A 21250-nucleotide genomic window follows, 5' to 3' on the forward strand; every position below is an offset into this window, starting at 1 on the left:
GCCCCGGTCCGGGAAGATCCCACATGCCACGGAGCGGCTGGCCCCGTGAGCCATGGCCGCTGAGCCTGCGCGTCTGGAGCCTGTGCTCCGCAATGGGAGAGGCCACAGCAGTGAGAGGACCGCGTACCGCAAAAAAAAAAAAAACAAAAAAAAACAACAGCAGCAAAAAAAAAAAAAGAAGGAAGAGTCGAGAAATTAGGAGGTCTGGTCAGCTGGGCATGCAGAGCCACTGAGAGGGGAAAGGAGTTGGGGAGAGGGGTTGAGGATTCCCAGTGTAGTTGGGAGCACCCGACTGGGGCCCCCAGAGGAAGAGCAAAGTGTGGGGGGGGACGTTCTGGGGTCAGCTTAGGACAAGGCGAGTGTGGACAGCCCGCAGGAGGTGACCGTGAACGTCTGCATGAGAGTCCTGGTCCACGTTCTGCTTTGTTTCCCCAACAGGAACTTCCACTGCTGGGTGGAGTCGTGGATGACCAGGCCTGACTTGCAGCCGGGATACGAGGGGTGGCAGGCCCTGGACCCCACGCCCCAGGAGAAGAGCGAAGGTGGGTTGGCAGGTGTGGCCCCATTACCGAGATGAAGTAACAGAGGCTGGAGGGGACCCACCCAGCAGAGGGGCTCCTCAGCTGGAGAGGGGCAGAGCTGGGATGCTAACCCAGGTCTGGCTGACTCCAAAGAACATTGAGTGTTGGGGGACCTCATTGATATTTTATAAAACACCTCTTTTATAATTTGAAAAGTAATTCATGCACATTGTGGAAAACAGAAAATATAGAGAAGCACAGAGAAAAAAAGTCAAATAGCATCTTTGTCCTCTTCCCCCCAAGAAATTTCATTAACATTCACACACAGCTTCCAATAATTTCAAATGAATCCTTCCTCAGAATAATATTTTAAATACACACAATATAACACCTAGGGTTCAATTACATTGCAAAATAGTTATCAAAAATTTTTAAATAAATCTGTGATATAGTAATATATGCTCTATATAACAAGATTTATTAGTAGAATCAATAAGTTCCATAATTTTGTGGTAGAGATGAATGCAATCTATATTTCCGGTTATCTGTAACAACTATAAAGAGAGATAAAAATATCTGTGGTTCTTATGAGTGACAAGTCATAAGTGCACCTAAGACTGTGGTTTTTGGTCTTTCACAGTCGAAGGAAGTGAAAATAATGATGTAATTTCCCATCCAAGTTTATGAGCTACTGAATTCTATTTGCTGCACCTTGGGGGTTCCATGGACCCCAGGTTAAGAACTCTTCCTGCACATGGTCTTTCATCCTGGCCCTGTCACTTCTCCATATATCATTAGCATTTCTCTATCAGACAGTTTTCTGTGATTTTAATTTTAATTTAATGTTACCACATTCCATCAAATGGACGCACTGTAATATAGCTACCAAGCCTCTAGTCCTCAACATTTAAATTTGTGACCAGTTTGAGGCAGTGGTACACCACACCCAGATAAACATCTAGCTCTCTTGTTCATTTCGTTAGCACACACTCCCTGAGTCAGTGTCAGACACTGACTGCTACTCTCAGTCTCGGCAGGAAACCAGACAGACACACACCCTTGTAAAGTATTGCCTACAGTTGGCTTCCTCATTTCCTTAAGTGCCTTGGGATACATTTCTGTTTATCAAACACATAGAAATAAGTGTTTGCCAATCCTCATTAGGTAGGTACAAATATCCCCACGTGAAGCCAGGACTCAGAGAAGTTAAGTGACTTCTCCAAGGTCACACAGCTAATAAGAGACTGAGCTTTGAACCCCAGAAGCTGGGTTCCAGGGTCTCCTGGAATTCTTTTTTTTTTTTTTTTTTTGTCTTGTTGCATGCCTTGTAAGATCTCAGTTTCCCAACCAGGGGTTGAACCCCAGGGCCCCGGCAGTGAAAGCGCAGAGTCCTAACCACTAGACCACCAAGGAACTCCCTCCCCTGGAATTCTTAATTCTTACCTGATGCTGCCTTCTTAGAAATGGAATCCCTGAGTCAAAGGCTATATGGTCTCTAGGTTTTCGGCTATGTGTGGTTGAATTGTGGAAGATTCTGGAGGTACCACCCTCCCCTCAGCCCAGGCTCATCTTACCCTTCTCCTCCTCCCAACCAGGGACATACTGCTGTGGCCCGGTTCCCGTTCGTGCCATCAAGGTGGGCGACCTGAGCACCAAGTACGACGCCCCTTTCGTCTTTGCCGAGGTCAACGCCGACGTGGTGGACTGGATCCGGCAGGATGATGGGTCCATGCACAAGTCCATCAACCACTCCCTGGTCGTGGGGCAGAAGATCAGCACAAAGAGCGTGGGCAGAGACGAGCGGGAGGACATTACCCACACCTACAAGTACCCGGAGGGTAGGGGCCCTGGGCTCATCACTGCCTTGTGGATAAGCAGCTTGTTTACCAGCCCAGAGGGCGTGTGTGTGTGTGTGGGGGGGGGGGGGGGGGTGTGGTGTGTTTTCTGGCAGCTTGCAAACAACAATGATCTGTAGGTTGCTCTCCATTTCAAGAAATTCCTTAGAATCAGATGCAAACTTGACAAACACCCTGGGGGCAGGGGGACAGTGGTAAAGGATCATTCATTTAGGAAAAGAATTCTATATTCCACAAAAAGATTTCATTTGGTTTTTAAGCCTCACTTTCTTTGTTGGTTTGACTCAGTAAAACTGAAAGGGATGGCTGTTATACAAGAGAGGCTTTCATCTTCACAGAAAAATCATGATGTCCATGTTGTTTAACAGAGCTTATTAGTGGTGGGAGCTCCAACAATAGATGGTCAATTCCATGCTTTTTCTTTTAAGCTTTATTTTATTTATTTGGCTGCACTGGGTCTTAGCTGCGGCATGCGTGATCTTTAGTTGTGGCATGCGGGATCTTTAGTTGCAGCATGAGGGATCTAGTTCCCTGACCAGGGATCAAAGCCGGGCCCCTTGCATTGGGAGCACGGAGTCTTAACCACTGGACCACCAGGGAGGTCCCTCCATGCTTTTTTTTTTTTTTTTTTTTTTCCGGTACGCGGGCCTCTCACTGTTGTGGCCTCTCCCGTCGTGGGGCACAGGCTCCGGACGCACAGGCTCAGTGGCCATGGCTCACAGGCCTAGCCGCTCCACAGCATGTGGGATCTTCCCGGACCGGGGCACGAACCCGCGTCCCCTGCATCAGCAGGCGGACTCTCAACCACTGCGCCACCAGGGAAGCCCCCTCCATGCTTTTTTATTGCAACGTATTTGTGCTGAAGAGGCTTGGAAGTCCAGAGGGGCCAGGAAGAGAAGTTCCTGGAACTCTGTAGTATTAATTGTTTTAGCATTTCACACACAGGTGGGGAAGTGGGCATGAAGGTAGACTGGAAAGGTTTAAAGAGAAATGGACCAAAAGAAACTTAATAAGATGGGCTCAATCAGACACAAAGATGAAGCTTCTTTCTGCTACTAATATTAAATCAGTAGTGGGAAAAAGATGTGGTTTATTTTAAAAATTGAATTTGAGCACATCCAATGGCCAGTTCAATAGACAGATATTTTCTAAGCATCTACGGTGTGCCAAGCACAGTAGGGTTCACAGAAGTGACTAAGAAACCACAGGCTTTATCTGACCCCCGTTGACTCTCCAGGGTTGACTTGGGATTGGGTATTAAGTGGCCGTGCTCCAGTGGGAAGGGCTAAAACAGAAGGAAAAGATGCTTTCCCCGGCCTCTGAAAGGTCTAGAGCTGATGATTTGATAGAAGAAATAAATATGTACCCAACAACACTGGGGACAAAAATAAAAGGCACATGGGGAGAAGTAAATGGAATATAAAGCAGGGGGCAGTCATTCCTGCTGGAAAGCTCAACAGGTAGAGAAGGGAGGGAAAGGATTTCAGGTAGAAGTGGTCCCTGTGCAAAATGCTTAGAGGTGAGAAAGTTCTCATTGTATCAGTGCCTACTAGGCACCAAACACTGTTGTAGGCATTGGGTATGACTTCAGATTAAGTAAAACACAGTCTTAGTCCTCAAGAGGCTTGAGAGTGTAAGCATATGAACAGAAAAAAAACCTGGTGGGCCAAAACACCATGACAGGCAATAGGCAGCTATGAAACTCCAAAAGACATTGTGACTCTTTCATCCTGGGAAAGGAGGAGTCAGAGAAGGTGTCCTGGAAGAGGGGTCATTTGGGGATGGGTCTTGAGGGATGTATAGGAGCTCACTTGTGGAAAGTAAATAAAATACTCTTTCCTCCTCCTGGCACAGTAATGTAAAGAAGGGGCTCCCTCAGGGGGTGCTCTGAGTCACCAGAACTCTGAGAAGCCAGCTTGCCCTGCTCCCAGCCTCCTTCTCATTGATCCCCCTTCCAGCTGTGATGAAGCTCTCTTCCCTGTCCCCACAGGGTCCGCAGAGGAGAGGGAAGCCTTCACAAGGGCCAACCGCCAGAACAAACTGGCTGATAAAGAGGAGACAGGGGTGGCCATGAGGATCCGTGCGGGCCAGGGCATGAACAGGGGCAGCGACTTCGACGTCTTTGCCCACATCACCAACAACACTGCCGAGGACCACGCTGGCTGCCTCCTGCTCTGTGCCCGCACCGTCAGCTACAACGGGATCCTGGGACCCAAGTGTGGCACCAAGGACCTGCTCAACTTTTCCCTAGAGCCTTTCTCTGGTAAGGCCCTGTGTTCCTGGAGCAGCTGTTGACCACCCTGACGACATGCTAGGTCGTGCCCTGAGAGCTGAACGTGTGCCATCTACCTCACAGACACTCCCATTGCCCTCACTGTGGGTCAGGCCCTGTCCTCGGCACTTTATAAATAGCAACCCAGTTCCTTCTTATAACAAAAGTAGGAGGTGGATTCTTTTATGGTCCCATTTTCCAGATGAGAAGACTGAGCACAGAGAGGTTAAGTAACTTTCCCAAGGCCACACAGGAAGTGACAGGACGGAGACTTGAACCTGTACTCGTAGCAACTATTCTACTTCATTCCATCTCATCTTCGCAGGACCCCTGACTGCTTTCCCAGACTCTCTGCTGCCCCTTCCAGCAAATTCCTTTCCTCCGTCTCCAGCAACTCACACTACAGGTGCCTCTCCCCAGAGCCCCTTTGAGAACCTCTCCTATTTCTCTGGAGGTTCTCAGGCTCAGAGAGAAGAGATTCAAGACCAGCACTACCCAGAGAACTTTCTGTGATATAAGGATGTCCTGTATCTGCGTTGTCCAGTATGGTGGCCACTAGCTCCATGTGGCTATTGTGCATTTGCAGTGTGGCTGGTGTAATTATGGGACTAAAGTTTTAATTTCACTTAAACAGCCGCATGTGGCCGGAAGCTGCCATACTGGACAGTGTGGCTCTAACAGTGATAGGAAAGGAAAAGCCCTGATCTTCTCCTCTTCCATGGCTCCAGTGCCTGGCCCGACCTCCCTGGGAGCAGATCCCCTTCCCCGTTTGGGGCTGAAATGATGTCAGTAGCTCACCCAGCCCTCAACCCTGGGCAGAGCCTCTGTCGCTCTGGCTTCTTGGTCGGATGCCTACACAGTCATCGTCCCCTTGATCCCTTTTTTCACTGCTGGCTTTGTCACCACTACTGGTTATCTCCCTAAAATTAAGCTGGAGACCCTGAGAGGGGTTGCGGCAGCCGAGGTCACTTAGGGAGGCAGCACGGAGCCCAGTCTCCTATCCCCCCCAGCAGCCCATTCTCTGTTCCTGCACTTGGAGCTTGTGGGTATGGGGAGGGCAGGGGGGTCTTCGAGTTGGGAGAGGACCCGGGGTCAGCATGATCTGAGTAGAACATCAGTCAACCCTGGGGCCTCTATCTCAGGGCCACCTCAGGCACCCTGGAGCCACACGCCGGGACAGAGCAGACCCTCTGTCAGGGTCCCTGAGCAGCGGCACACTCTAGGGGCAGAGCCACGTGGCACCAGGGCTGGGGCCCCAACACTTATGCTGCTAAAAGGCGTGTTCGGAGGCCAGACTTGGCTTTGAATCTGGCCTCTCCCACCTTCTATTATTAATATTAATTTTGGCTGTGCCATGTGGCGTGTGGGATCTCAGTTCTCTGACCAGGGATCCAACCTGTGCCCCTGCATTGGGAGCTTGGAGTCTTAACCACTGGACCACCAGGGAAGACCCTCTCCCGCCTTCTAGATGTATAACCTTGGGCCTTGACTCACACTCATCCATCACATGGGGCATTGGCTTGCCCCTCATGGGCTGCAAAGGAGACGTGTGTTCAGGAAAGATCTGGAAAGTGTATGATGGTGCCTGGACACGGCGGGGCTCTTCACTGTTCGCTGAGCAAGTGCCAACAGGTGTGGGGAGGCCGAAAAGCATCTTTCCTGAACCCTGCTGTGCCAGGCAATGGTCTCAGGGCTGGGCTCAGTGCTTCCTGAGTCACTGCCAGCCTTGCTGGTGTGCAGAGGACTCAGCTCTCATCTCCACATCCAGGCCCCGAGTCAGGAGCAGGGCTCCATCCCTACAGGTGTGTGGGGTGGTCGGGATACCGAGGTCCTAGTTCCTGCAATTCTGCCCACAGGATGTGGCTCCTGGGTATTTCTCTTCTCCATTCCAGGCTCCAGGTTCCCCATTTGTACAAAGGCTGGCTCATCTTTGAAGAGCCCTTCCAGCCCCTTTGTGTGAATGCACACGTGTCAGTTCTTCCTCACGCTCAGAACCGCTTCAAAGGGAGGAAGTGCCTTTCCTGGAATGTGTATCATAAGGTGAACTCCAGCCTGAGCCAGGGATGCCAGAACAACTTCCACCCAGGCTGCTGCTGAGTTACCCTTTGCCTCCCAGATACCCTCAGGCCCTTCGCAGCATTCTGCTTCAGCCACAGCCGCCAGGGTTTCTTCCTGGGGATGTGTTCACAGCGGAGGGGTCCCTCCTGCTACGGAGACCTCTGAGGGGCACAGCCTGTCGGGAGAGGGCAGAGAAGGGCAGTGGTACTGCGTGTTGCCCTCAGGTGGGGCTAGGCCAGGATGCTCTATTGAGGCTTCCAAGGCCAAAGTCAACCTGAGAGTGATTCTCCCACCCTGTGAGACCCTGAACTTTGGCTGAGTTGCGGTTATTCTTTGATGATAAGATCTGGGGGATTTCCATGTGCTAGTGGACAGGAAGCCAGGCCTAGGACAGCTGAATTGAATCCAGCTGACCCCACCCCGCCTCCTTGCTCTCTTCCTTCCTGCCACCCACCCCTTCTCTCTCTCTGGATACCCTCACCCCTCCAGGTGGGTCATGAGGAATGCAGGCAGTGTGATCTCTGTGATGATCAAAGGAATCATCTAAGGAATGAATAGACACTAACCGCGAATGTTTCCCTCTTTCAGCCAGCATCTGGCCCGAAGCCAAGGCCCCTGGCCTGTAGACAGCAGTTCTCAAAGGTCCAGCCCCACCCTGGCCTAAGCCTCCTGGAAAAGTTAACAGCTGGGGCCACCTCCTCCAGGCTCCTGGAGGACAATGGTTTCCTTCTTTCCTGTGGAGCTGGTCAGAGTTTCTACTCTGCTCCACCAGGTCCTGACCCAGGAATTTTCACTCCTTTTTGGCAGAAGCTTTGGTTTTTTTTTCCCCCCACGCCATCTGAGCAGAGGTTGGGGCAGATCCACCCCAGGAATGAGTGACTAGAGGGCTGGGCACACATTTTCCAGAGTGGGACGGGGAACACCAATGTGCCCAGCCAGGACCTGGACCTTGACTCATGCAGAGAGAAGGTGACAATCTGTTCGGGCCTTCACGGCCCTAGAGATGACCTCCCAACGGGTGCTCACTGGCCCGGGCACCCCAGACCCTTGCTAACCTCCCTCTTTAACAGTAAGCTCAGGTCTCAAACTCAGAGCCCTCAGCGGATGGGAATATTGGCCCGAATTGAATAAACATGACTTTGTTTGCTGGTGTTTGTTTTTACCAGCTTCCTTCTACTTATGGTAAATGAGACAGGTTTTCTGCAAATAATGATGAAAAGGTTCCCTAAGCAAAAAAGGTTAAAAAGTGTAAAGTGAGGGGACTGAAAGAAAAATTATTTACTGAGGAGTTACTCAGACATGTGAAAAATCACATGAATGGCTGGAGTTTGGGAAACGCTGGTCTAGTGCAGGGACGGAGGGGACAGATGGCAGAAAAAGAAGAAACAGCATCTCCCATCATGGCACTGGGATAGTGAGGAGAGGTTGGCTGGGCTCCATGGAGCCCCAAGACCATCCCTCCAACATTGTTGTTTGATGGGGGGAAGCCCGAGGAGCAGAAGGGATTTTTCCCAAGGTTCCCTGCGACCGAGTGAACAAGCAGGGCCTGTGGAGAATCAGTCCTGTGCCCGTTTCACTGCTCCTTCCTGCCTCCTGTAAGCTGACCCCTGGTGCCCTAAGGCTTCAGTGTTCTTGTCAGAGAAATGGGGCTGCAATCCACACTTCGCTTCTCTGCAGCGGGAGGGGTTGGCCCTGCCGGCTTTTTTCTCACCCCTATCACTTGTGTGGCTTTTGCTCTGAAATGACCTCTGGTTTTAGCTCTGCCCAGCGGGTGCCAGATGTCCCAGGGAACAGAGAAGGAACAGAGAGGGGAGGTCATCTTCCCAGGCTCACACAGTCAGACAGTGGCCAAGCAGGGCCAGCTCTCCTGATCTGAACACTTACTGGCAGAAGTGTTTCTTCATCTGTAAATGGGTACAATTCTACCGACCTCATGGGGGGAAATGGAGGTCCTGAGAGGTGGAGTGACTTGCCCAGCATCCCCAGTCAGCGAAGGGCAGAGGCAGGATTAAAGCCCAAGCCTCTCCTCCCCACTTCCTCCCTGGGAGCCTTGGAGCCAGGGCAGGTGAGGGAAAGTGCTGGGACATGCCCCTCCATTCACCAGCTGTGTGACCTCGAGTTCATTCCTTGCCCTCTCTGTGCCTTGTGGAGATGCCATAGGAGAGGTGGGGGCCACGATTCAGATGTCATGCGTGCTCTCCCCTCTCCCCTCCTGCAGAGAAGAGCATTCCCCTTCGAATCCTCTACGAAAAGTATTGTGACTACCTGACCGAGTCGAACCTCATCAAGGTGCGGGGCCTGTTCGTCGAGCCAGCTGCCAACAGCTACCTGCTGGCTGAGAGGGACATCTATCTGGAGAATCCAGAAATCAAGATCCGGGTAAGGGCTGGCTGGGTCCCTGGACAGGTCCCCACACGTGCATGCACCTCCCTCCCTGCAACCTCAAGATCTCTGATGCCCCAGGTTCCTCAGATCCTAGGTTCATCAAAGAAAAGCATCATGAAGCAGAATTTGGGACTCACAGCCTCTAGGAATGAATCCTAAAATCCCAGAGTAGTAGGATCATGGCACTTAGGGATCTCAGACTCGTGGACCCTTAAAAGCTAAACTACCAATGCTAGATTCCCAGGTCCTGGGGCCCTGGTGGGGCAGGAAGGGATGTGTTGTTAAGGGCACAGACGCTGGAGTCCATTTATTCATCTATACAATGGGTGTTGTAAAGATTAAATGTGAGTCTACAGGAAGCACATAGAACCACATCTAGCACATTATGAGGGCTCAATAAAAACTGACTATTCTTATCACCAACTTCATGGTCACCATAGTGATTCACTTGGAGGAGTCACAGCCCCAGATCCCCAAATGCTGCAGTTACAAATAAATGGTAAAGAGCAGAGCAGGAGGGAGTGAGCACTGTGTGCCAGACAGTCTGCTAGGAGCTTGCACATATTAGCTCAGTTAATCCTCATGAGAACCCTGCAGTCAGGCATTTCTCTTCTATGAAGAAACCAAGGCTCAGAGAGGGTAGTAACTTTGCCAAGGTCACACAGTGAGAAAGGGTCAGAGATCAGCCTGGCTCCAAAGACTCTGATCTTTCCACCCTAGACCCTAGAATGAGGGAGGCATTTTACACATCCTGTGGGTTGCGTGGAGCCTCACTTCAGCTCCATGAAGGAGGCCTGGGCAGGTGTCATCATCTGTGTTTTCCAGATGAGGCGAGGAATGTTAGCGGCGGAGCTGGGCAGACATTGGGCCAAACTGCAGCAAAGATGGAGATGGCCCAGTTGGGACCCTGCATGCCCTTGAGGGGCTGTGGGCTGCTCTCCCTCCGTGCTGCCCCTGACATCTGCCCCATGCCTCCTCTAGATCCTGGGAGAGCCCAAGCAGAATCGCAAGCTGGTGGCTGAGGTGTCCCTGTGGAACCCGCTCACCGTGCCGCTGTCAGGCTGCACCTTCACCGTGGAGGGGGCGGGCCTGACCAAGGAGCAGAAGACCGTGGAAATGTAAGTGCTGGTCCCTCCAGCTTGGGGGCCTGGGAGCAGAGGGCAGATGCTGCGGGGGGAAGGGCGCCCTCCGGCACTGAACCCAGGCCCGTAACCCCCTCTTCTCCCTTTCCACACACCCACCCACACACCTGCCTAATATTCCCCCGTGTCTACGCCCAAATACCCACACGTTAGCTGCGTTCTGTGCACATGTGTTCACAAACCTAAACAGGTACACATTCACTAAGCACCCACCTCGGGACACCCGAGTCCTCACATGCACACAGGTGTACATGCGTGCCTGTGTGGTGTACCCTCATGGATACATATTTATATATACGTACACTTACAAGCATACACACTTCTTGTTTTTCACTTTTTCATTGTAATTTATATAGAGTAAAGCATACAAGTCACGTATGTACAGCTCAATGCATTTTCATGCATGTGGTCACGTGAGCATCCGCACTCTTACCCCCAAGCACACCATCCACTTCCATGTACACACACACACACACACACAAACACACCAGCCCCTCTACACATAGGAGGGCAGATGGCCCAGGCCTTCGGAGAGTGGTGAGCGGGACCCATTGTATTCTGTCGGCACAAAGCTATACATCCATGGAGTTTCTAGGCTAAGATCTCAGTAGTCACGTGTCATCCTGGCCTGTCCCCATTGTGGGGACCAGGCCAGGGCCCTGATCGCACCCTCTTTCTCTCTCTCTCCCAGCCCACACCCCGTGGAGGCGGGGGAGGAAGTCAAGGCGAGGGTGGACCTGCTGCCCCTGAACGCGGGCCGCCACAAGCTGGTGGTGAACTTCGAGAGCAACAGGCTGAAGGCCGTGAAGGGCTTCAGGAATGTCATTGTTAACACCTCCTAAGGGCCCCCATGCCAGCCGAGGGCCCCCAACTTGACCCCAATCTTTATCCCAAGGTAATGAGCAAAATTTGCCCCTTATTGGGCCCCAGACCCCAGGGCACGGTGGGCTGCCTATGGGGCCTCTTTGGAATCAAATGTACTTCCGGCCCATATGGTCCCCCTGAGCCTGGCTCCCCACCTCCCTCACCTGTGAGGAATGTTTTGTGCCTCCACAGTAGGAGCCCTGATCTTGGCTGACTGGGCCTGGGGGGTGGGCCGGGGAGGAGGGACTCCAGCCTCCCTTCCCAGCCCAGATGCCATTTGGAAAGCCACTGACCACCTGCCATATTGTTTGATCAACTCCAGAGCCCCTTCCCTGGGAGCAGGCGAAAAACAGTGTGCCCAGTGACCAGATCAAGGAACTCAGCTCCCTGGGGTGTCCTGAACCCCTTCCCCAGATTGTGCCCAGGCCCCAGGGGCCGTTGGCAGAGCCTGAGCAGGTGCAGATCGAGAGGGTCCCAGGAATAGTCCAGACCCAAGCTCCCCCCACATCCCAGCAGCCCTGGCCCAACAGTACCCCCGCACGCCGCAATTGTGAGGCACCTACTAAGTGCTTCCTGGGCTCACACGGCCACCAACCCATTTAATTGCCATGGAAAACTGCAGAGTGGGAGCCACTTTCTCAGTGAGGAGACTGCAGCTTAGAGAAGGGAGGTGGCCCGCCCCGCCCCGCTGGATAGTTGCAAGGCTGCTTAATATGAAGGTGCAGGAATGGAGCCAGGCCTTCTGACTCTGAGTCCAGGGCCCCGTTTACCACACCAGCCCTGACCTGACTGTCAGAGAGGCCATCTGGGGCCTGATCAAAAAGGATCCAGTTCGGATGAGGAGGTGGGGAGGAAATTGGTGGGGTTAGAGCCCTGGGTTTGAGCCCCAAGTCTGGCCAGCCACTGCCTTCCCCTCTCTGGGCCTCAGTCTGCTCATCGGTCACAGAGTGGTTGAACCAGCTCATCTCCAAGGCCCCTTCAGCTCTGCACTTCTGGTGCCTTATATGACTCAGCCTTGCCAATGACATTGAGTCTTACTCCCTGGCTTCACAGAGCCTTAGGTCACAGGCCAGGATGTTTTGGAGAATGAGACCATGACCATGATCACCTTCCTGCCCCCAGCCCTGTCTGAGTCCCCCACCTGTGCCCAGGCATCTTCCTTCAGAGCCCAGTTCTAGGGGAAAAGAGCCCCGGAGGCCCCTGACCTACCCATGACCCCACCCACCACAATGTGTAGACTTCACAGGAGCCTTAGTTGCCTGTGCTGGTCACTCACCAACAAGGCTGGCATCTCAGCCAACCCCTCTTTGAAGAGCCAGGGCCCTAGAACACAGCCTTTGCCCCTGACTAAGCTCGGGGACCCCACAAGTTGCCATCTCTGACTTTACCACTCGTTCTCTCCATGTAACTGGGCCTCCCTCAGCCTGGAAGAGGGAAGTGGGGAGAATTCTGTATCTGGAGTGGGGTCAAAGACTCCAGAGTCCCCCAAATCCCAGAGAGGGATTTGGGGAAAGTCACGCTGATGCACTTAGAACTTTCTGCTTTGCACAGGAAGAAGCACTTGAGCCGAAATATATATGTTCTATTCTGTATACATATTGCTCGATTTCTCTATGGTTTTATAAATACTTCTGGGTTCCAAGCAAGCAGTAGATGTGCTTTTGAGCCACAAAGAGCAAGTACTGAAATAAAAGAGTTTATTTTTCACATTCAAACCAGGTCTGGTCTGTTCGCTGCATGCTTTTGAGGAGAGTGGGTGGGTGAGCTCACTTAACATCTGGACCAGCCACTTCCTGCCTAAGAGCCTTTCCCTAGCCTCAGCGCCGCCCTCAGATCTAAACTTTACTGGCATTCAATGCTCTACAACTGTCCAGCTCCACCTCCAGCCTCTTCTCCAAACAAACCATGTCCAGACCAGAATGAACTGCCTGTATCTCTTCTAACATCCTGTGTACTTGTCAACCTCTTAGCTTGGAGTGCCCCTCTTTTTCCTTACCCAGCTTGTGAACTCCTATTCATCTTATAATGCTTAACACTAAAGTCACCTCTTCTGTGAAGCCTACCCAGATTTCTTCTCAGAACCCTGGAACATGGACAACTCAAACATTTATCACAGTGACTTTTAGTTCCATGTTGATATACCTGTCCCGCTCCCCATCCTGTCTGAAGTCCCAAGGGCAGAGACCAAGAATCTCTTAAACAGACACTAATAAATGCTGGATCAATGTGTTTCAACTCAGCTCCCATAAGACCAGTACTGTCCAGTAGAAATATAAGGTGAGCCACAAATGCAAGCCATATATGTAATTTAAATTTTCTAGTGGCCATATTAAAAAGAGAAAAAGAAACAGGTAAAATGCATTTTAATAATGCATTTAATTTAAACTAATATGTCTGAAATATTGTATTGCAACACATAATCAACATAAAAATTATAAGTGAGATATTTTACATTCTTAATTTTCATACAAAGTCTTTTAATGTGGTGTGTATTTTACACTGACAGCCTGTTTCAATTCGAACTAGCTGCATGTCAAGTGCTCCATGGCTGCAGGTGGCTACTGGCTACTACATTGTGTTACCAAGCAAGGGCTCGTTTGCCTGCCACACAGAAAGCCAAACTCTGACAGTGGGTGTTTGCAGCAAAGTAAGGTTTTATTTGCGGGGCGCCAAGCAAGGAGAATGGGCAGCTCATGCTCAAAAGACCTGAACACCCCGATGGCTTTCAGGGGAAAGACAGTGTGAGGGGATATGGTCTCAGGATGCGTGATCAGCTTGTGGACCTTCTTCTGATTGGCTGGTGGTGAGGTAACAGGTGATGTTTCAGGAATCTCAACCTTCTGGTTCCAACCAGTCTGGGGTACGTGCTTGTGGTCAGCATGTAGCCGCCATCCTCCACCTGGGCGGGGCGGGGGTTCTTAGTTTCTACAGAGCAACTCAAAGATACGCATCAGATTGTTATCTATATCCTTTCAGGAGGAACTGGGAGCCCTGTGACTCTATGGTCTTCATCATTAACTGCTTGAATCTGCTCTTTGGAACTCAGGGAAGGCCTAGGAGACTAAAGCCTTTTTTTTTTTTTTTTTACAAACAAGAAACAGGGGACACAGAGGGACTTTTGTACCTGGGAAGACCCCACAAGGTCCTGCTTGGTTTCAATCCCCTCTTTTCGTTGATACTCTTCAATCCTTAGGGGAACAGGGGCGGGACAAGAACGTGAATAAAGTTTTGGACAGAGAAAGATGAATCATAAACTCAGCAGGGGAACTCAGTTTCAGGGGACTCAGTTTCAGTTGAATGGTTCCAAGTCTAGACTGATTCCAGGAGCGTGGGGATTTGGTCATTCATCTCATTCCCCACCAACGAAGCACTAATCAATGTTTGTTGATTAAATAGATGATGGAAGACAGTCTCTGCCTTCAGGGAACCCATGTTGAAACATCTGACATGCACGCAAAAAATAAATCAAACTCAAAGTGTGACATGACATTTTCGGGGTGCTAAATCCTTCTGTTCCTTAAAAACTACACCTGGGTCTGGCCTTGATGGCCTGAGCATTTTATCAATTAGTGACCAGCAAGAAAATAGAAAACACTCGGCTATTTCAGGTAGAGAGGGAGTTTACAAGGGAAACTGACTCCAAAAACATCTGAGATGCTGGAAGAGCAGAGGGAGAAGGAGTGGTACCCAGAAGTAGGGAAGCAGCTGCCACCCAGGATGCGCAGGAGCCCAGGAGCCGGTCCCCACCACCCAGCTGCTGGAGGCACTGTCACTCCAGCTCTGGAACCAACAGAGCTGCCGAATCTACAAATCCTGCCGAAGTCAGCCCTGGTAGGAGCCAGAGGCAGGCTGGCATCTCTCATCCTCCTGCCTTCTCCCCACTGGCAGATCCTCACCAGAAATAGCTAGCGAGGGGCTCTGGCAAATATCATTTCCAGGCTTCCAGCCCCTGAAAAACAGACATGGCGAGGCAAGGGCTTGGGGGCATGGAGTTGAGTAGCCGATACCTATGGCTGCTCCCTTTGTAAGAACACCCTTCCAATCATCTCCACCGAAGGAACTCAGCTTTCAAAACCCTGCTCCAGGGAGACCTGCTCTGTGAAGCCTTCCTGGACTGCAGCCGACTGCTTCAAGCTCTGTTCCCCTTGGCATATGGTAGAGAGCCCTTTACAACACTCAGGTTAGCCTGGCTTAGGACCAGCTGCTGATGTGCCTGGCCCATGCTCTGGAGCACCCCAAGAGCAGAGTCAGGGCACACCTCACACAAGGGGGTCACCAAGTGGACGCGGTACTGCCGACTCTAGCTCCCAGGCCTGACTGCCTCGCCTCCTAAAGAGAGACAGGGCTGCCCCGGCCAGGTCTGCCAATGCTGGACAGATTGGGAGGTCCCTCCTGACCACCCCCTAGGCCTGCCCCATCCCTGAGGGCTCACTAGCCAGGAACCCAGGAAGGAGGAAGGTTTTGCTGGTCACGTGGGCCCATTAGAGACAGGGGAAAAGAGCCTGAGCTCCTTCTGCACAAACCAGAGGCAAGGGTTGAGTCTGGGGCCCTACACAACAGTGCTGGGCACAGCTCCGCGGCAGCTCAGAGCTACTGGGCCCACACCAAAAGCTCGGCTCATAGCCCGGGTGGCAGGGGCCTGGATTCTGGAGTCAAACAGACCTGGGATCAAATCCTGGCTCTGCCACGGGTTCACAGTGTGGCTTCAGGCAGGTTCTCAACCTCTCTGTGCCTCTGCTTCCTCATCTGTCGAATGGGGATGATTTGGTGTTTACTTTCATGACTGGTGTGTAAGTTCAATATAACAGCGTCCATAAAATATTCAGCTGGCTCCTGGCACATTCTAACCATAACAGCCAACTTTCCTCCAGGTCAGCAACATTTATATGCACTGAGTTCTTCACTTCTGAAACAATCCTATCCAGTTTTTCCCCCCATTTTACAGCTGGTAAGGTGCAGAGTGGGGAGACTTGAACCCAGGCAGCCTGCCTTCCCCAGGGCACGGCCTAGCCTAGAGGAGGCCCGATTTCTACTGGAACCCTCCCTTCCCACCAAGTGCTAGGGTGCACGGGGCACAGGCCTCCAAAAAAGGCCCCGTGGAATGGAGGTCTGATCCGGTCTATCTTTCCACCCCCAAAAGTCCCTCTCCTTTCCAGCTGCTCTTGTTTACCTGGGATGCCTGCCAGCTCCGCCCCTTGGCCTCAAGTCAAACCCAGAATAACAGAACTTTGACAGAGTCCAAGAGGAGAGGCTTAAGTGGGAGGGCCAGGTAGGGGCCTCCTAGAGGCACATGTGCCTTGGGGCCAGGACTAGGTCATCACATACACTTTCCCAGCCTCCCCACTTCCCTCCCGGACAGGCCTGAGAACACACACAGAGACGCACACCCACGAGACCGTGAAGCCCTGTGTCTTGTTTCAAGATGCAAAGTCCAAAGTGTTCCATTAAAAGCAGAAGGAATGACAAAAAAGGTGGTGCATACAGCCTTGAGAACACAGGAACTCTAACAACCTGAAGTTGAGCAAGAGAGGCAGACATGAAAGACCACGATCCACATAATTCCACTCGGACAAAGTTCATGAACTCATCTGTTGTGTTAGCAGTTGGGGTCGTGTTTTCCATGGCAGGGGAAAGACTGGACAGAAGCACGAGGGGGCTTTTGGGGCACTGGGATGGCTTTGATTTTTTTCCATCTGGGTGCTAGGTAAACAAGTACATTCAGCCTGTGAAAATGTGTCAAGTTCAGAAAACATAGTATTTGAAGTTTCTAAAATTAAGTCCAAAGTGGGGTGGAGACTTGATCCACAGACCCTGGCCACTGGGAGTAACAAGTCTTCCATCAGCAGCCCCCAAGGTCTGAGAAAGCCAGAGCTAAAAGGCTCATAAACATAGTTACCATATGACCCAGCACTTCCATTCCTAGGTATAAACCCAAGAGAACTGAGAACATATAACCACACAAAAAGTTGTATGTAAATGTTCATAGCAGCATTATTCATAATAGCCAAAAAGTGGAAACAAACCAAATGTCCATTTGGTTTGGATAAATGGATAAATAAATGGATAACGAATGGATAAATAAATGAATTTATCCACGAATGGATAAATAAAATGTGGCATATCCATACAATGGAATATTATTTGGCAAGAAAAAGGAACCATGTACTTATACATGCTCCACCATAGATGGACCTTGAAAACATTATAATCAGTGAAAAGAAGCCCGTCACAAAAGACCACATTTGTATGAGTTCATTTATATGAAATGTCCGGAAGAGGCAAATGTATGGAGATTCAAAGTAGATTAGTGACTGTCTGGGGCTGGGGGGCTGGAGGGACTGGGAGGGGGTAACAGCTAAAAAGCATGGGGTTACTTTCTGGGGTAATGAAAATGTTCTAAAATTAATCGTAATGATAGATGCACAATTTTATACTAAAAGCCATTGAATCATACACTTTAAAAGGGTAAGTTGCAAGGTATATGTACTATATCTCAATAAAGCTGTTTAAAAATAAATAATGAACAGGGGGAAAAAGGAGAAGGCTGAGCCCCAGAATCTGACTTGATTCAGATTCAGGAGGTCTGCCTGGGTGTGCTGGTGACCTTGGGTAAAGCTCTTCCCTTCTCTGGGCCTTAGTTGGCCCTGCTGCCACAGGGGAGAGGAGAGAGTAGCAGCAGAGGAGTGCTGAAACACCACTGATGTGGGCATCATATCCATGACCACATAGGCTCCTGGCCCAGCCTGTGGAGTCTGGGGGTCCCCCAGGGCTAGTAAACCCCTAATCGTTCATGAGATCTTTGCACTCTGGTCACAAGCGCAACATTTCCTCAACAGCCTTTAAAAATGGGAGAAGAGATGCTTTTCCAAACATTGCTTTCAGCCACTGCTCCATGTCAAGGATACCAGAGGCGCAGTGGAAATCCCAGTTTCTCTCTAGGCCCTTAGTCAGTTCCCAACTCCACGTCAGCTCATTCCAAAGTCATCTGGAGTAAACATACAGAGAGACCAAGGAGAAATGCCAGCCAGACCTGGTGAGACAGGGATCCGCCTTCACTTGGTAAGTGAAGCCCATTTACAGATGGGGAAACAGGCACAGATGGGGCAGGGGTGGGTCCATGGTCCCAGATCCAAGGCTGAACCCAAGGACTTTCTCTTTCCACTTGTCTTGAACAAGCCTAAGAGCCTACTATGTGCTCAGCCTGAGGTGCTCTCCAGAAGGGATGAGAGAGGGCCTCCGACCAAGTGTGGGCAGCCCCTCCCCAGGAGTCCTGGGCCTGTGTCCCATCTCCCCTCTCTCTCTTGCTGTGTGACTCTGAGGAAGCCACTTTCCCTCTCCAGGCCTTTGTCGCACTGGAGCTCCCAATTACTGCCCTGTCACCCAAACCAGGGATGTGATTATGATGGGAACAGGCCTTATAAACTGTAAAGGGCTGTAGAGATGGAAGCCAACAGGAACTCCAGCCGTGAATGAGAAAGGCAAGATCAAGGCGAGCGACTGAGGCTCATTTATTTAACCAGTAGTAGCTATGGGGTCAGCAGAGGTGGCTGCTGCCTGAAGGGAAAGGATGAGGTGGCCTGGACCGGGGTGTGGCTGTCTTGGAGTCATCGGAATGGATTTGAGGTACACAGAGGAGATCCATTCATTCAACAACATCTTTTTTTGCCCCAGCTGTGGACCAGGTGCTGCATTAGGCCCTGGGGATACAGTGGTCACCATGGCAGGCCTGTCCTACAGAGTATTCAAGCAGATCACCAGTGTGAAGTGAGATGTGTCAGAAAAAAAGACTAAGGCTCAGGATAATGGGGCCGTCAGCACAATCGTAAGAGCAAGGGTGCCACGCACCCTTTTAAATGCATCACATGCATGAACTTGCTGGGTCCTCATAACACCCTGTGAGGCGGGAGCTAGTATTACCCTCTCCACTCTGTGGGCGAGGAAACTGAGGCCCAGAGGGGTTACGTGACATGTCCAAGGTCACACAGCTAGAAAACAAGGAAGCTAGGATGCCAACCAGGCAGGCTGGGTTCACAGCAACTGCTCCTAACCTCCTGCTCTGTTGTCATCTGTCTTGTGATGTGGACTTACAAAACAAGAGGGTCTTCGACAAGGAGGTCAGGGAAAGCCTTCTGAGAAGGTGATGTGGAAGCTGAAACCCTAGGGAGGAGGAGCCAGCCCAGGGAAGGGTTGGGGGCAGGTTCGGGGTGGGGGAGGTGGGGGCAGAGGCCATTTCCCAGAAAGCTGATGCTCTAGGTTCTGGGACCCTCACTTGTGTGGGGCCTTGTTCACACAAAGATCACAGGCAGCTGTGGAGTACTGCAGGCAGGGAGGGGAGCCAGATTGCTATCAGGAAGCATTTCAATGTAAGCATTTCTGGGAAATAGCTTGAAAAATGCCCAGAAGAAGGGAATCTGAAACTAGCAACTCTCCAGCAATTTATTATGATTTCTTTTCACATTCTTCATAAATAATCACTTTTGTACTCAATTTTATATTTGTAATTTTATCTTATATTCTTTTTATTAAAGGTGGTCCCCCCGCCCCAAATTAAAACTAAATTCATGATGTGATAACACAGCCTTCTCACCAGAATGGTTAAAATGCAAAGCAAAAGAAAAAAAAAATTCGTATTGTTGGTGAAAATATGGAACAATAAGAACTTTCCTATGTGACTGTGAGGGGAATGTAAATAGTTATGACCAGTTTGGAAAACTATTTGCCATATCTTCTAAATGTACAATCATTTATCTTTATGAGGCAGCAATTCCACTCATGGATGTTTACCCAACAGAAATGAGCCCATATATTTTCTGAAAGACATGTGCAAGAATGTTCCTAACAGTCTTTTTTTTTTTCTTCATAATACCCCAAAGCTGAAAACAGCCTAAAAGTCCTACACTAGCAGAACAGATATATAAATTGGTATAGTCATTCAAAGTGACACTACAAGAAAGAATGAGAAAAAAATAAATGACACCTACATGCAACAACTTAGTTGAATCTCACAAGCATGTTAAGGAAAGATGCCAGATGCACGGTACACTGAATGATTTTATTCATGTGAAGTTCAACCCCAGGCAAACTCATCTATGATGTGAGAAGTCAGACAGTGGTTGCCTTTAGGGAATGGTTAGTAACTGGAAAGGGGCATCAGGGAGGCATCTGGGGTGTTGATGCTGGGCTGATTGTTGAGCTGGGGGCCGGTTTACATGGGTGTGTTCAATTTGGGGGAATTCATCCAGCCATATGCTTATGACGTATGTTTTTCTATATGCATGTTGTACTTTAATGAATGCTTCCCTCTCCAATGGTATAAGCTTCAAGCCCCTTGAAACCTTGACTTGACCTTGAGACCAGAGAAGGGTTTGGTATTACCATGCAGTGGTTCCCACTGGACGGTTGTGAGCAGGAGGTGATATGATCTCCCTGATGCTTTAGGAAGCTCCCTCCAGCCACCCCAGGGAGGGAGTGATAATGCCAGGGTAGCAGAGGGGAGGCTTGGGAGGGGCTGCAGAGATGCCCAGTGAGGGAGGAAGGGCAGAGAATTCTTCCTGGGCGGGACCTCAAAGGCAAGACAGGGGCGGAGGAGGTGGAGGTGGCTGGGGAGGATATTTTGGGCAAAGACAGGGAGACTGAAATAGAACAGGGGCAGCCAGTGTGGGGGGCTGAGGAGGAGAGGGAGGGCTGGTCTTGATCATTCCAGAATGAGCTTCCTTGCCCCCTGCCCGGCCAGGCTCAAGCTCCAGCCCTGCCCAAGCCTGGTACACCCAGCTCCACATGGAAGCCAACTCTCTGTCAGCCAACTCCCCCTTCATTCCTTCCCAGGCCTGGTCAGCTCTGCTCATGGAAACTCTGAGCGGCCCACAGCCAGCTCTTGGCAGTCACCCAGATGCTCACAGCGCTGCCAATTTGTCTCTCCTCAGTCATGACTGTTTTTTTTCCCCCTCTTCCCTGTTTTATTGACTCAAACCTTCGTGATGGTGTCCTTGGGGCAGATCTGAAGCTCGATGATGTTGTATCTTGTATCATTGAGGCACCTGGTGGTCCTGGTGAAGTGGGTAGTACTAACCCATTTCACAGATGAGGAAAGTGAGGTCTGACGAGGTGAAGTGACTTGGGGCCAAGATCACCCACTCAGTCAGGGGCAGAGCT

At 50.7% G+C, this 21250-nt stretch overlaps 1 protein-coding gene across 1 annotated transcript in view; it reads left to right on the top strand.

The window, feature by feature from the left end:
• The window catches only part of TGM2 (transglutaminase 2), a 33367-nt gene extending 20554 nt beyond the window's left edge, over positions 1–12813 (top strand). The window contains exons 8-13 of the mRNA XM_004272835.3: positions 439–542; positions 2117–2359; positions 4368–4640; positions 8926–9086; positions 10074–10210; positions 10926–12813. Of these exons, the coding sequence (XP_004272883.1) occupies positions 439–542; positions 2117–2359; positions 4368–4640; positions 8926–9086; positions 10074–10210; positions 10926–11076 (1069 nt within the window). The 3' untranslated portion in view covers positions 11077–12813. The remainder of the gene's footprint in view (positions 1–438; positions 543–2116; positions 2360–4367; positions 4641–8925; positions 9087–10073; positions 10211–10925) is intronic.
• The last annotated feature ends 8437 nt before the right edge of the window (positions 12814–21250 follow it).

Source organism: Orcinus orca, chromosome 16 (assembly GCF_937001465.1).
Source record: "Orcinus orca chromosome 16, mOrcOrc1.1, whole genome shotgun sequence".
Taxonomy (NCBI): Eukaryota; Metazoa; Chordata; class Mammalia; order Artiodactyla; family Delphinidae; genus Orcinus; species Orcinus orca.